The sequence below is a fragment of the Pseudochaenichthys georgianus genome, chromosome 11 (assembly GCF_902827115.2).
Source record: "Pseudochaenichthys georgianus chromosome 11, fPseGeo1.2, whole genome shotgun sequence".
NCBI classification, from domain to species: Eukaryota; Metazoa; Chordata; class Actinopteri; order Perciformes; family Channichthyidae; genus Pseudochaenichthys; species Pseudochaenichthys georgianus.
This window is the reverse complement of record NC_047513.1, coordinates 16,829,333-16,846,181: the sequence shown is the minus strand read 5'-3', so window position 1 is coordinate 16,846,181 and position 16,849 is coordinate 16,829,333. Positions and strand designations below refer to the sequence as shown.

General features: G+C 41.8%; 1 protein-coding gene and 1 long non-coding RNA gene across 2 annotated transcripts; both read right to left on the bottom strand.

The window, feature by feature from the left end:
• Positions 1-1,935: 1,935 nt before the first annotated feature.
• Positions 1,936-4,970, bottom strand: LOC139434773 (uncharacterized). The gene is made up of 3 exons (XR_011644077.1): positions 4,392-4,970; positions 3,478-3,557; positions 1,936-3,142 (listed from the first exon to the last, which is right to left on the bottom strand). It is a non-coding gene; the product is annotated as an uncharacterized lncRNA (long non-coding RNA).
• A 4,616-nt stretch (positions 4,971-9,586) lies between these two features.
• Positions 9,587-16,562, bottom strand: LOC117454881 (G-protein coupled receptor 20). Its single transcript, XM_034094151.1, has 4 exons — positions 16,377-16,562; positions 10,948-11,204; positions 10,719-10,851; positions 9,587-10,177 (listed from the first exon to the last, which is right to left on the bottom strand). The coding sequence occupies exons 1-4, from the start codon at positions 16,560-16,562 to the stop codon at positions 9,587-9,589; spliced, it is 1,167 nt and encodes a 388-aa protein (XP_033950042.1).
• Positions 16,563-16,849: the final 287 nt, after the last annotated feature.

Genomic DNA, 16,849 nt, shown 5'->3' with positions numbered 1-16,849 from the left:
ATGCAGCCGAACCGTGTATTACAATGCCGTTATGTGATGACTTTCAAAGAGAAAAGCAAGCACACTCGGAATAAGGTATTATTTTATTTTTCTTTAAACGTTTTCGGTCTGTTTCCGGTATTTGCAATGACGATGTGCTGTGAGATGTGAGACTGGAATTGCACAGGGGGAAATAACGTATCTTTAGATGCGGATTTTGTTAACTAATATGTTTGCGCTGTGGACCAACACTATACATTGACGGGGAAGGGGGTAGCAATAAAGATAACACCATTAAACAGTTACACAACATAACAGAAATAATATCGATAGCAGCGTCCCTAGCAACCACCTTGGTAACAATGAAAACGTTGGACGCAATTTCCTGAAGTAATATTCGTAATAACTAGCAAACTAAAGATCATGTACATCCACTGCACACATAATCTGAAATAACAACTCATATTTCTCGCATCAAATGACATCAAAACGCATTTTAATAGCCAAACTAACTTTAAAATAGGCATTTTACACCCAGAATAAAACGAAGTTCGGCCATGTTTTCTTTTTCTGCAGGGAGAAATGATAGCTGGGGATTCTGGGTAGTGTAGTGTCTTCTGCCATCATTTACTCCGAAAAAAGATTTGTTTCTCCGAATCGAAGGGGAAAAATACAAAAGCATTGCACACAATTTAAACCAATCAATGTTGTGTAATTAACAAGGATAATCTGGTGTTTTTTAGTCGATGAGTAGTGCAGATATCACTGTAAAATCAATCGTCAGTAAGGGGAATATTTACTTCCGGGTGTACAATTCTCCGCTATCCAATGAGAATGGACGCTCACATTGCCTTTAAGGGCAGTCGACACAAATGAATGCCGCTTCCATGAGCGTCCATAGAAGCACATGGACATCCCGGAAAGCTGAAAATGGACGCTAAGGCCCCCCCCCCTTGCGTTGAAAATGGACGCTAAGGCCCCCCCCCCTTGCGTTGGAAAAAGCCGGCAGGGGACTTGACATAACGTCAACATAGGCCGACCTGGGAGTGAGGATGTGTTGGTTCGGTTGGGGTGAACTGCGCTGGAGAGGTGTCCTCCCTTTCTTTTCCTACTCCCCGCTAGGAAGAGCAGTCCCGGATGTCCTCCTCATCCACTGTGGCGGCAATGACTTGGGGGATGTACCCAGTGTTCAGTTGCTGAACCAGATGAAGGAGGACCTGGACCAGCTTCACCATCGGCACCCTGGCTTGAAGATCATGCTCTCCCAGAGGCGCCGGTGGAGGGCTGGTGCAAATCCTGTCAAAATTGACAAGGCCCGGAAGTTTGTTAACAGTGTTATGGCTACTTTTGTTCATAGCCTAAATGGTGCCATTGTTGACCACTCCAACATTAGACATGACAGTCCTGGGCTGTTTTTGCGAGATGGAGTTCATTTCACCCCTTGGAGAAATGATATTTTTTTTAAGTCACCAGCCAATTGCCTGAAAGACCACCTCCAAAGACTGTGAACTGCTAAAATGTCAGTATCACTGTCTTTGGATTTGGCCTTTAGAGTATGTATTCTAAGGCCCTTGCTAAGCCCAGACTGTCATGGCTAATGTTGAGTTAGATATTACATCTGTAGCCATAACACTGTTAACATGGCTGCTCTTCCTCTTCCCCACATCCCACCCCCCCCCCTCTTACCCCCATTGGACTCTGCAGCTCTCCAGGCCCATGCTGGGCATGGCTGTCTGTCAAACCTTTTATTTTGTATTTGTTATGATGTTTTTTGTTATTTGATTTGTTAAAATAATTATGTATTTATGTAAATATTGAAAATAAATTACATTCATATTTTCACTTCTTTTGTCTACGGCTTACTGAAAATGTTAGCTATCACATCCAAATGGGACTATCAAATGAAAGGATAAGCTTACCATACAATACAGAAAACATTACAAATTAGGGCTCAAATCTTTTCCCAAGCCGGAGCAGTCTGAAAAGAGTCCCAAGTTTAAAAACACAAATCTTGACAATGAATACTACGCTGTCATTTATCATGACAATGCAAACAACAGGAAGGTCTCCCCTAGTCCCATGTATTTTGGCATCAATGTCATAAGCATACCATAGAATGTAATTATGAAGTGAAATACCCACAATCCCTACAGGGTCGTAACGTCACAGAAGATAATACCTTTTAGAGAGTTTTGTTCAGTATGCAGATAAATATTTGTTTTACAATAGAAACATTTTTCTCCATAAATGTTCCCACATGTTGTGAGCATCAACTTTAAATCTTTTGTCAACAAATAAAAAAACATCTTAATTTCCTTTAGGACAACATTTTGTTTATAACACCACTACATTAACAATAAGCATAGGCAAATGATAACTGTCAACATTTAAGATTGTGCTTTTACTCTTTATTTAATCAGATCTATTTACATTGAAAATGTGATAAAGCCACATTGAAAGTTACATCTTGCATTTTATGAAAAGTAAAGGTTTCGAATCATTTTATGACTTAAGTACACGAGAAAATAAATTAAAGATGTGCAACAACTGTATCAGTAATTAAAATGATATAACTTATGTACAGGGTTGGGAGGGCTACTTGCCAAAAACACAACCAGTAACTTCATGTGAGTATCAAGATATAAAAGTAATGTAACGTGATAACTTTATTTTTGTTTTGGATTACCTCAATATCAAATGCAATGCAAATAAACACAGGAGAGAAGAAATATTAATATGATTTTTTTACTTAAAATGTATAATATAATACCATAAAGCAGATTCAGGCAGTAGGTGTATAGATTCACAATTAGTATTAGTATTAGCCTACAGAACAGTACCGCTTCCAGAGAAGAGATACAATTTGATCATTTTACATATATATGCTCTTTTTAGGTTTTGAATAAGATTGTAATCCTGAGTTTCCCTATTATTAAAAAAAGTAAAACTAATCCGATTACATCTTTTCCTATGTAACTAAGGATTACACTTTCATTTTTCTCAATACGATCTTGATTCGTGTTAGATGTAATCCATTACCATCTAAGCCAATACAAGTCATAACTTTTGGAAAATTGTCTTAAGTTATAAGTGATGCCTTCAATCTCTTTCACGTGGAGAAGACATCCCATTGGCCGAGGCGTTGCAACTTCCCTCAAGCGTCCTACATGAAAGAAAGATCACATGTTAGAAATGTGTGCACAAACTATTCAGTACTTGGTTTAAAGCCCAAGTGTGAGAGTGAACAGAGGCGGAGTCTGTTTGTTGGCTGCTGCTACCCAAACCAACATCCTCCTCACAAGCATTGACTGTTGGAATGTCATTACGCTCCACATGTGGAACAACCAAGGCTTCTTCAGGTGTGCCTTGTATCATAATGATATTGCTCTGATCAGCAGCAAGACTGTTTTCACCACTACTATGGTCGACATCTGCAACCTCCTCATTACTATTAACAGTCGAACTAGGAGTGTCACTTACCTCGTCATTGCTACTCACCTGCTTCTCCTTCCAGGCTGTTGTTCTTTGGTGAAATAGAAAATGGTGGGCACTGCAGTGTTTTTCAGGCATCTCCTTCCCTAATAAAAATAATAAACAAAAACACATAAAATAACTTTTTGAGGTCTGTAGATATTCAACTTTCTTTTGAATAATGTTGTTTTAAATGTAAGAGTGCATTATAAAAGACAATAGAGGGCCAACATGTTAACTATGCAGTTAATCTATTCAACAATTACGTGTTTCCAAGATTCAGATTCAAAGGATTTATGTCATATGCACATAGGCTACAGTGTAGGAATGGCAATGCAAATCATCTGTCCCGAGCTCCTCCAACAATGCAACATAGTTATATAAGACATAAAACAATAAAATAAATTCTAAATTAAATTAAGAATAATAAATTAGTGCAGGCAGAAATCTATATACACGTAAATATAATAAGACATATGCAAGAACAGAATGTAGAGATAAATATTGTATAGTAAAATTAACTTAAATCATTTTTTTTTTTACAGTGATAGCTGTTAAGATAAATAAGTTATAAGATGACAACAGATGAATGAATGTTGCTATTAAAATAATGTAAAAAAAAGGTAATATAATTCATCTGTTTTTAACATAGAGTATGTGGGGGGAAATGGCAATTCTCTATCTATGATAAAGAGTCTTTGCATACATTTAAGAGAAATGTGATGGTTTGCAAAAAAATCGATTTCTATGTTTCTTTACTTAACTGACAAAATCTTAATTTGGCCTTTAATCAAAAGAACATTACTCATCACGGATGTGCAAGCTGTGCCATAACAATTATTTAGCATTGTATGATGTATAACATGTATTTAATTAGTAACAACAATTTACACTCACAAATGGAACCAAGTTATTTTTTTATTTTTAAAAAGGATCTGTACCCATGAGTCCGTGCTGAAGGGATGACTCTCAAAGTGTTCACTGCACAGGCGAGAAGAAACGTTGGGGGTCCATGTATTCCTCCGGATGTTCAGCACCCACTGGTCCAGCCTGTCTGGATCACCTAAAGGAAACCGTTATTCAAAAATACAGGAAAACCGACCCAAAGACAACAGGAGGGTTAATGCCATATTCACTTAATAACGCATGAACAACTTTTACAAATATTTCTATATAGTCTGTGTTGGTAAATGTAATCTAGGTTGCACATTTCCTGCTGAAATACATGCATGGGCCTACCAAGTTACTGCTTGGCACTTTGGTTTTGATAAAACAGTGTAGTTCCACTATATAAACGTTACATTCATAATCAAACGAGACAATATGCAAGATAAATAGCTATTTGTTGTTATTCTTAATGCTTGTCATTCACACGTTAAGAAAATAAAATAAGTACCGATACATAGCAGAACAATTGTGGCGATGTTCAGCTTAATAAGACTTGTTCAACATCATTTCTTTAGCTAATACTATAGCAGGCTGCAGGCGAACCAAGTCCGCGTTTCGCTGCATTCCTTGATCTCCAGTTATAACACCGGGCTCCGCCGCTGGCCGAAGCTAACGGAGCCGCAAAGGGCTAGCTACGGCTCCGGTTAGCTTCGGTTATCCCACCACTGGGATAATTGGGTCCCCTTTTAACATTTGCTCCCGTTTAGCATTATGGGCGTCATAGCCATAGACTATAAAAGTCTTACCGAAGGCTGAATCATAAACTAAATTGTATATATATATATACGTATAAAGGGTTACATCCTTAGCTGGCTAATAAGCTACATAACAAGCTAAGCTAACAAGCACACACACACACACACACACCTGCTAACGGGGTTAACATGTATAATATTATCATTTTACTCACCGAAAAAAGCTAAGAGTAGACTTCTTGGAAGTTCTGTTAGTACATTCAAGTGCACAGCACGACATCTTAATTGTCTGGTATATCACCACGAACACGGCTAAAGCTAAAGGGTCAAGTACAGTACTATGACTAACTAACGTTGTAGCCTCTATGGTTGTAGCCTAGCAGAGTGGACAAGTTGCTGTTAGCTGACAGTGAGGCATGTACGTGTCCATCAACGTGACCACGCCCTAATTAATGCAAAAACTTTAAGACCTAATATAAATAAAAGGGTCGCGTTAGAAAACAATTCACTCACAGATCCATAATCATGAAGGTGGAATCTAACTGTATCGATAATAAAACGTATGGAGCCAGGGAGAAAAACATGTTTTTTTCCGCTGTAAAGTTGGGCATTTTAACATGGGGGTCTATGGAAATTGCTCCTTTCTGCAGCCATCGCCTATCGGCCAATATATGAACTGCAGTGTGTGGCACTTCCGTATTGGCTTCCCGGCTCTTCCCCAGAGTTTGCCGCTTGGTTAAAACACATCAGCCTGCGGTCGCTCTTTAGCCTTACTAATGATTATTTCTGAAGGTAAACACAGTGAAGGCGGTGCGAAAGGCGGTGCGAGCTCGTCTTCTCAGAGGCTGAGTTAACCCTCCCGCTGCCTCCTGGCGCTGCAGAGATGTCATGAAGTGAAGCAGGTTTTCCTTCTATAAAACAGCTGCGGGCAGCAGATACCGTGAGAGTCACAGACAGGAATTCATAGATCAAGGCAGACTGGTGCACACACTCTCCTCTCCTGTTTTGCCGATCAGGTGCTTAAACAAATATAGCTCTACACCCAGGGGCGGACTGGGACTACAAATCAGCCCGGGACTCTCGACCGCAAGTAAATACCGCTAGTAAATTGTGTGGGGGGGGGGGGGTGACATTAAGGGTAAAATGCCACTGGCCCTCTGTTCATATTTGGTTTATTAAAATAATGATATTGTGGTCATTGTTAAAAAATGTCTGCTATTTTTATGAGTATTATTATTTGTATAATGCGCTTTCTGCCTTCCTGTCATTAGGAGTTAGACATGTAATGGCTATGTAATTGATTTGATTAGAACCGGCCGGCCCACATCGTCCGACCGGCCCACTTCAATACCGGCCCATCGGGATTCGTCCCGAACGTCCCGATGGCCAGTCCGCCCCTGTCTACACCCCTGGCCGAAATGTCCTTAAAATGAAGTCCGAGTTCGACATTTTAATTCATGTCCTGCCAACACTGGCAGGACAGAAGGCGACACGCCCTTTCTAAGCCGTGTCCCTCACTCACTCCTCACATCCCAAGCTGCATCCCCAACAAGTGTATTATGTTGTTAAATCGTTTCAGATGTGATGTTTCAGTTGTACTCTTGATAAGCCATTAAAACAGTAAAAACACATTCAGTTTCCTTTTGCTTTTTGTGTCTCCTGTTCACCAAAACATACCCATTTTAGATGGAAAAAGAAAGTAATCTAAAAGTAATCTGATTACGTTAATTTCACACGAGTAGTATTGAATGTAAGCGGATCCGGAGCTGTTCCTTTAAATAACATCCTATTGGTAATTGGTGTCATACAAGTAAACGTCCATAGGCAAATACAGTATACAATTTAAATTAAAAGCCTGGAATAAACCTCACACGCTTCACATAAAAAATGTGTTAAACTGAAAGACTGAGTATCCATGAAGATTTGGTGTGTTATGTCATTTCTCATGTGACTGCTGGTGAAGTAGACTGCCGGTCAGCAGTTTAAGGGAAGGCTTCAACATTCCTTCAACATGTTTTTTAGGGGCAAAAGCATCCTAGCTCAGCATCTTCAGAGCTTACCCATAATGCAGTGTGGTGGCCAGACCGCTGAGAGAGGAGAGGAAGATCAGAAAACTGTGTTCCTGCAGAGCCAGGTTCCTCTCTCAGTCTCAGGGTCACAAATCCTCTCTTTCCATACAGGGAAACCAGCGAAGAAACTTGAAACTGCTGTGCGTGTGTGTTCGGGTCCTATCCAAGACCAATCATGTGACTGCAGGACACTGTGTGTGTGTGTGTGTGTGTGTGTGTGTGTGTGTGTGTGTGTGTGTGTGTGTGTGTGTGTGTGTGTGTGTGTGTGTGTGTATTACTATACTTGTGGGGACCTACATCTGTTTACATAGTCACGTGTGGGGACTGGCTTCCCTTATGGGGACAAATTGGAGGTCCCCATGAGGGGAATCATTAATTTTAGGGTGACGACTTGGTTAGGCATGTGTTTGTTATGGTTAAGGTTAGGATAAGTCTCCAGGAAATGCATGTAAGTCAATGTAATGTCCCCTGAAGTTAATTGTTCAGTTTCCTGCGACAACTGACACATTATTTGATTTATGTGAAAATGAACAGCTATTCTCTAATATTAATGTAATCAATAACATACAGTCAACCCTGTTTTACATCTTAGTCTAGTTGAATACAGCTGAAGTCCATGTAGCAATTTTGACGAAATTAGTTTTGACAGTCTATTTTAATTGTATGTGCCGTTACAGAATATGCAGGTGAGACACTGCAGTGAGTGGAGTGATACTGTCCTCTGGTGGAACAAATCAGAAAAGCTCTGTACATCTTATTAAAGATGACTTTTACTTTATTTGCATTCAAAATTGGAATCAAATAGCGTAGATATTAAGCCTGCAGTAACACTTCTACTTTAAACAGAACAAAATCAAATGTCTTTATTTAAACAGGATTCAAAACAAAAAGTCAGGAATAAGCTATTATTTCAGTTCTTTTTAAGAAAACACAGAATGTCTACATTGAGAACATACTGTATATTCCTGCAAACCTCACCTGATCCCGTGTATTATGACTCACATCAATGATCACATCCTCCAAAATGTCTCAAATAAATAAAGCATTTGTTCACTCAATTAGGGGTTTGTTTTTCACAAGTCAGTATTTCAGAGATATCCGTTTTCTGTTTGACGCTGACGACACTACTCCATTTAGGCACTTCAAATGATAAACAAGGAGAGCTTCACTGTGTACTCGAGAAACTAACTGTTACAAGTGTTTATACTTTTGCAGAGGGCTTTGCTTCTAGCCTATTTAATCTGTTGACTCAACACTCCTCTGGTTTGGCTCTCTAACCCTAACCCTAACTCTCTCATTCTATTATTCTGCATTACAGTCTCCTTGATGTACATGTTGCTTACATAATCACATAAATTCCAGAAAGCACACACCTCTTAGGTATTATCTTACAAGTTAATTTTGGTATGTTAGCCTTTTTTGGACAGTTACCAGAATATGCAGTAGACAGGTCTCTGTTGTATTTTTGTATGGAAACAAGGTGTTGGTTTAATAACGTAAATATGAAATATTATGACAATCATAGCAAAACTATTTTTTTACTTTACAACAACATCACATGAGGCTAAACCTGGTACCGTACTTTAGCATTCAACACTTCTAACAACAACTTTCCAGACAATAATTCTTTATGATTACGATACAATCAAATGCAATCACAGCACTGCCACGTGAATAGTTTTACAAACATGACAATGGCTTGATTTTGTTCACCATATGTAGGTTGCTAAGGTTGTTTTGTACTAGACTGCATTATATTGTAATGTGTTGCTGTTATTCGTACCCCCACATGTTTGTAATTAGCCCAAATATTAGAAACACATTTCTAAAGATGTGAGTTCAGTTTCACATCACTGCTTAACTATAATCATTTACTTTTAATTAAATAATACATCTTTGAAAGTATCAAAACTGAACATCATTATCTTTGTAGAGGTGGGATTTACAGCTGAGCTGCTGCATTCAATTGCATTGGATTTCAAAGTTTTTATAGCCAAACATCAACTGAATGTTATGAAGTTTTGTAACTCTTGTTGGCAGACTGAACTGTTATCCAAGATCTTTAAATGTTTTGGAACCATGTCATCAAGACATGTGTTTCTTTTTTTCCACATAACATTCAAGACTATTAAAGCACATGAACCCTCCAAAAGTAAAAGCTCATCAGTTTTAAATCAAAACGATCCCATGTGTGGTCCAGCAAACTAAGAGGAGAGAAAGTACGAGGACATAATGGAGATAAGGAAATGGATAAAGGGAGGCAGCCAATGCAGTGATGTTACTGTATGCAAGTTGTTTGATGTGTTAATCCTAAATAGCAATGTGCAGCCTAGAGGTGGGCTAACCTGTGCAGGTATGGTGAGACACCTTTCTCTCTATGTGTCTCTGGATTGTTCCACTCACAGGGGTCGACGGAGTCACCTGTCATAAAGTGGACTGTTCCATGTTGGCAGCAGAGAGGGGGGAGCTGGTGAAGGTGAGTGTGACCACGCTGTGAGCTAAAGCCAGAGCCGTACCTGGACATTTACTCACTGAATTCCTCTCCCCTTCTCCCCCACTGGTGTGCCCTGCCTCCCCGTCCCTCTCCCTCGCTCCTCTCCTCCTCTTCCCCCACACTCTCTTGAAGCTGTCAGTCACAAAGCAATAAACCACTGGATCCAGGCAGCTGTTCAGGCTGCTCAGGGTCACTGTAATGTGATAGGCAAGCACATGCCCCGGCCCCTGATCAAGCCCCTCCCCTCCGACCTTCACCCTGAAGTAAACCAGCACCTGGCGGACGTGGAACGGCGTGAAGCAGATAGTGAAGACCACCAGGACGGTGGCCAGAAGCCTAACAGCGCGGGCCCTCCTCGCCCTGCTCTGCTGGGGCACCAGGCCGTGGCTGCAGGAGAGGAAACAGGCGACCCGCAGAGTGAAGCCCGCCACGGCCAACAGGGGGAGCAGGAACTCCAGGATGGTGAGGTAGAAGAGGGCAGGAAGGAGCACACAGGAGGAGCCGAACTCCAATGCTGTGGTCTGTTCAGAGTGAGAGAGATCCAAACTGTCTTTCTTCTTTAAAGTGAAGTTACTCAACATTTTAAAAAGTGATCAGGCTTTGCTGAACAACAAGCTACCACATGTTTCACCTCACTAATAGGTCTCAGGGACACATTTATACTGGAACTGCCATTGTTGCAGTTAGATGCAGCCAATGATACCACACTACACTTTGCTTGAAAGAAACTCTGCATTTCCAGTGACACCAACACTGTATTGTATTGATATTTAATAGATAAATTAGATGTTTGAGTAGATCAGAAAGGATGTGTCTTCATCAGAATGTGGTCTGCATGGCAACATGGAAGAGACCAGAGGGGAACATGAGGGACTTAAATGCTTCTATTTTCCTTTTTATCAACATTTGACAAAGGTGTAAATAGAGGAGGGGGATGCAGTGGAAGCAGTCCATCCATTATTTTAGATTAATTCCTCTATTGTAGGAGACTTATTGACCTTTGTTCTTATTAATCAATAGTTTAAAGTGTTTGTATAGTGTTTGTTATGCATGTGTCTTCACCTGGAAAGAGTAGGTGACCACAACTGCAGTGAACCAAACTGTGGCGCTGACACACCTGGCAGTTCCCGGGGTCCTGCATCGATGGAGAGTGCTGGATGCATGTACGACAGCCAGGTACCGATCTACGCAGATACTTAAGGAAGGGGTGGAAGGAAAGTCTTAGATTAGAGGTTTCTGCTGATAATATGTATGCATTTTAAATGTTGTATGAATGGGTCAAACCACATACCTTGTCAGAAATAGGATACTGCAGTACATGTTGACAAAGTAGCTGAAGGTGTGAACGTAGGAGCAGGCCAAGCAGCTCCCTCCACTGTGGTACAGAGCGATGCGAGCGGGCAGTGACAGCGCCACCAGCAGGTCAGCTACAGCCAGGTTTATGGTGTAAACCACAGAGGCAGAGGAGATGGTGGAGGCTCCACAGAAGACATAGAGAGCCAGAGAGTTGAGGACCACACCGACCACCAGCATCAGGCAGTTACACACCTGCAGGGTTAGGGTTAGGTTAGAGAAGAGCGTAGGGCTCCAGGGGAGCCCTGTGTGGTGGGCTGGCTCTCGGTAGGGTTAGGGTCAGCCCTTTATACCACTGTGGATGCTTCATAACAGTGTGCATCTAGACTGGGTGACAACACTACCTATTGACTCAGCAATCACTGTAAGTTATATTCTTGTTTAAATAGACTTCTCTGTTTCATTTATTCTACTCTGTATAATTGTTCTGTAGTTATTGTAGCTGAAACTGCGCTTTTGAGAGATTTTAAATCTCAGATCTGCTCAACAGAACCTGTTACACAGGTCTCAGTGGGTCACTCGTCTCAACCCTACATTACAATAGGCAGGAAGACTGTGAGAACTCAGCAATCAGGTAAGGCAAGGCAAGGCAAGGCAAGTTTATTTATATAGCACCTTTCAACGCAAGGCAATTCAAAGTGCTTTACAAAAAATAAATAAAAATGAAAGACATTAAGCATTAAAAAAGAAAAGCTAATAAAATAAACATTAAGGAAAAATACATGGATAAAAGTTACAGTGCAGTCTAAAATATGAATAGTTCAATTAAAAGCAGCGACAAAAAGAAAAGTCTTCAGCCTGGATTTAAAAGTAGTAAGAGTTGCAGCGGACCTGCAGGTTTCTGGGAGTTTGTTCCAGATATTTGGAGCATAATAACTGAACGCTGCTTTACCATGTTTAGTTCTGACTCTGGGGACAGAAAGCTGACCAGTCCCTGAAGACCTGAGAGATCTGGATGGTTCATAGTTTAGCAGGAGGTCAGAAATGTATTTTGGGCCTAAACCATTCAGTGCTTTATAAACCAGCAGCAGTATTTTGAAATCTATTCTTTGACACACAGGAAGCCAGTGTAAAGACTTCAGAACAGGAGTGATGTGATCCACTTTCTTAGTGTTAGTGAGGACTCGAGCAGCGGCGTTCTGAATCAGCTGCAGCTTTCTAATAGATTTTTTAGTGAGACCTGTGAAGACACCATTGCAGTAGTCGAGTCTACTGAAGATAAAGGCATGGACAAGTTTTTCCAAATCCTGCTGTGACATTAGTCTTTTAATCCTAGATATATTCTTTAGGTGATAGTAGGCTGATTTAGTAACTGTTTTAATGTGACTGTTGAAACTCAGGTCAGAGTCCATGACTACACCTAGATTTCTGGCTTTATCTGTTGGTTTGAACATTGCAGACTGAAGCTCAGCGCTAACTTTTAAACGTTCTGCCTTGGCTCCAAAAACCATTACCTCAGTTTTATTTATTTACTTTGTTTAATTGGAGAAAGTTCTGACACATCCAGTCATTGATTTGTTCAATGCACTTACTCAGTGTTTGAATTGGAGCATAGTCTCCTGGTGAAATTGTTACGTAAATGTGTGTGTCATCTGCATAGCTATGGTAATTTATTTGTCAATTTTAGGTAGCTTATCCTGGAGCGTCAGACGAAGACTGACAAAGACATTGGAGTCCTGCGGGAGTCACGAGGGTGGCAAAGAAGAGTCAAATCCTACTTTGATTGAGCTAAGTATCTCTAGTATTTTTATTTTATTTGGTTTTCCAGCCCCTCATGCTATAATCATGTGTATTTTCTCCATTCCTGTTCATGTGTCTTCTCGCAATTATCACTGGCCCCGTGTATCTCCTAATCGATATAACTGGCCTGCTCTCGTCTATCCCACATGCTCCACTGAGATCCAACAGCTAGTTGCAGGTGGCCTGTGGAACTGCCAGTCAGCTGTTCTTAAAGCTGACTTCATTTCTGGCTACGCTTCCCTGCAGTCTCTGGATTTCCTTGCTCTCACTGAGACGTGGATTACACCATCCAACACATCCACCCCAGCAGCTCTCTCCACAGCATATTCCTTCTCCCATACACCCAGACCCACTGGCAGAGGAGGTGGCACTGGTCTCCTGCTCTCTCCCAACTGGAGCTTTCCCCTCTTCAAGCTACCTAACTTCGCTCCTTCCACCTTTGAATTCCATGCCGTCACAGTAACCCATCCTATACAATTAACCATTGTTGTTCTCTACCGTCCACCAGGAGCCTTGGGGGACTTCTTGGAGGAGTTAGATCATCTCCTCACACACATCCCTGAAACTGGCCCTCCCGCTGTACTTCTCTGAGACTTCAACCTCCAGACAGGGAAGATAGACAAACTAACATCTCTGTTAACCGCCTTTGCTTTCTCACTGTCTCCGTCCCCACCAACTCATAAAGCTGGCAATGTCCTTGATCTCATATTCTCAAGGAACTGCACTACTTCTAACCTCTCTGTAAACCCGCTTCACACATCCGATCACTTCTTCATTTCATTCTCTCTACCCCTTTCCAAACATAACAAACTAATCTCTTCTCATCCTGCACCTGTCCGCCGTAACCTCCGTTCCCTCTCCCCCTCTACCTTTGCCTCATTGGTGCTCTCAGCCCTCCCTTCCTCTGACTCGTTCCAACTTCTGCCTCCAAACTCTGTTGCAGAAACTCTCCTCTCTACTCTCTCATCCTCTCTGGACTCTGTCCTCTCATATCTCGGCAGGCTCGTCAGTCCCCTCCTGCTCCCTGGCTAAATGACGCACTGCGTGCTAATAGAACCATCCTTCGGGCAGCAGAGCGGAAACGGTGGAAATCCAAACACCATGACGACCTCCTAACCTATCAGGCTCTCCTCTCCTCTTTCTCTGCTTCGATCTCTCATGTAAAAAGCACTTTATTTTAAGATAAGATCCAATCTTCCTATTCCAATCCCAAAAAACTATTTTCCATCTTTTCCACCCTCTTGGACAAAGCCCCTTCCCCCTCCTCCCTTCTGTCAAGCGACTTTGTTAACTAATTTGAAAAAAAGGTTGATGATATTCGCTCTTCTTTTTCTGACTCACCTTTACTCACCGCTGGGTCACCAGACCCACCGTTCACCCACACACTAACCTCCTTCTCCCCTCTCTCTCTCCAAGTGAGGTTTTTACCCTCATTACCTCTGCCCGCCCTACCACCTGTCCTCTGGACCCTATCCCTTCAAACCTCCTTCAGACTATTGCTCCTGATATTCTACCGTTTCTCACCCATTTCATCAATACTTCTCTAACTTCTGGTCACTTTCCAAACAGTCTCAAGGAGGCAAGAGTAAACCCTCTCCTAAAGAAACCCACTCTCAACCTGTCTGATGTTATAAACTACAGGCCTGTCTCTCTCCTCCGTTCCTGTCTAAAACACTTGAACACGCTGTCTTTAAACAACTCTCCTGTTATCTCCATCAGAACAACCTTCTGGATCCGCACCAGTCTGGTTTCAAGGCAGGTCACTCCACAGAAACTGCTCTCCTTGCTCTCTTTGAGGAACTGCACACTGCCAAAGCAGCATCCCTCTCCTCTGTCATCATCCTGTTGGACCTGTCTGCTGCATTCGACACGGTGAACCATCAGATCCTCCTTCACACTCTCCAAGAACTTGGAGTTTCAGGCTCTGCACTTTCCCTCCTCACCTCATACCTCAAAGACCGTACCTACAGGGTAACTTGGAGAGGGTCCGAGTCTGACCCTTGTCAATTTACTACAGGGGTCCCTCAGGGCTCTGTTCTTGGTCCCCTCCTCTTCTCCTTGTACACAAACTCGCTCGGATCAGTTATTAGCCCACATGGTTTTTCATACCACTGCTACGCTGACGACACCCAACTAATTCTGTCCTTTCCCCGATCAGAGACCCAGGTCGTTGCACGCATCTCTGCTTGTCTAGCTGACATCTCTCAGTGGATGTCTGCTCATCACCTCAAGCTCAACCTTGACAAGACTGAACTGCTTTTCCTTCCGGGAAAAGATCTCCCCACTCTTGACCTAACAATCAACATCGGCACCTCTGTTGTTTCCCCGACTCAGACTGCAAGGAATCTGGGTGTGATCCTAGATAACAAACTGTCCTTCACTGCAAACATCGCTGCTACAACCCGCTGCTGCAGATACACGCTCTACAACATCAGGAAGATACGTCCCCAGCTGACCCAGAAAGCAACACATTTTCTGGTCCAGGCTCTTGTCATCTCACACCTAGACTACTGCAACTCCCTCCTGGCTGGTCTGCATGCATGTGCCATCCGACCTCTGCAGCTCATCCAGAATGCAGCGGCTCGTCTGGTCTTCAACCTTCCAACATTTTCCCACACCACTCCGCTCCTCCGCTCACTTCACTGGCTTCCAGTAATTGCTAGAATCCACTTCAAAACAATGGTACTTGCGTACCATGCTGCGAATGGATCTGGCCCTTCCTACATCCAGGACATGGTTAAACTGTACACCCCAGCACGTGCACTCCACTCTGCATCAGCCAAACGACTCGCTGCACCCCCGCTATGAGGGGGACCCAAGTTCCCATCAGCAAAAACATGTGGGTTTGCTATCCTGGCTCCAAAATGGTGGAATGAGCTCCCCATTGAAATCAGGACAACAGATAGCTTGCACGTCCTTCCGGCCCAGACTGAAAACTCATCTCTTTCGACTCCACTTCGAGCGATAGATTTACTAACAAAGAACTGCTAACAAAGCACTTATATACTAATAAAGGACTGGCTTATCTATAGCCAGTTGAGTGGCACTTGAAATGTTTGGCTCTATGAAACCTGATGTACTTATATGATTCTGTTTTCTTCAAGGTTGTATCTTCCTGGTCGAATGTACTTATTGTAAGTCGCTTTGGATAAAAGCGTCAGCTAAATGCAATGTAAAGTCATACACAGTGAGGTGTAGTAGTAGTCGTTGCTGTGCTCCAAACTTATATTAAAAATTCCAATAACAAATTCCTTAATTTGAGTGTAGTTTGTTACCAAATTCTGGTTCGATACATGACTTTGTGCATTTTCACTATGTAAAAATACAGAAACAGAACATATAACAAAATAGAGTGGACTACTCAGAAACCCCACTGGGCTTATTTGAAGCATGTATCTAAAAATATTATAAATAACATAATATTGATGTCAAAATATGTTTTTTTAAAGATTTACATATAACAATAACAATAATAAAACCAATGAAAAATATTAAAAAGGCTATAAATAAGATTGGGTATATTTGTGTGTGTGTGTGTGTGTGAGTCAGCATTTCATCTTTAACAGTGGTCCTAATCACTCAATCAAGGCTTATTTGGTGACATTTTTATACAGTATCTGGTCTTACCATGAGAGTGACCCACACAAAGTAGAAGTCTTGGTAGAGCTGCATGTCAAGGTGGGCTAACCTGTGCAGGTATGGTGCCCCCCACCGCTGGTCCCAGGCGCTGCAGTTGGTTGGGTCAGGGTTCAAAAGGGGCAGGAGGGGCTCAGTGGTGGAGGTGGAGCTGTTGTTATTGAGAAGGCTCTCCATTGGTTGGCAGGGTGGTGTCTGATTGGCTGGAGATGTGTTGAAGTAACAAGACAAAACAACAAAGTTGTGTGCATAACAACATGACATCAAAACAGCTACCTGTAGAATTGGAAACACAAGGTTGCATGTGGTGGCCATTATAAATGTGCCATTCTTTAAATATCTAACAAGTTATTGGTAGCATTCGGAGCTTGTAAGTTATTTAAACTGGTAGTAAGAAATATAATTTTAGCTAGGCTTGAGTTTTTCAATCTAGTCTGGAAAAAAGGCTAAAATCCCCCAGAAAT

Bases quoted from the DNA above. Each gene is read 5' to 3' on its own strand.
- LOC117454881 (XM_034094151.1), bottom strand. From the start codon at position 16,562: ATGGAGAGCCTTCTCAATAACAACAGCTCCACCTCCACCACTGAGCCC. The intron at 11,205-16,376 runs GTAAGACCAGAT...CTAACCCTGCAG, and splicing joins TTGTGTGGGTCACTCTCATG to GTGTGTAACTGCCTGATGCT. The intron at 10,852-10,947 runs GTATGTGGTTTG...CCCTTCCTTAAG, and splicing joins AGTATCCTATTTCTGACAAG to TATCTGCGTAGATCGGTACC.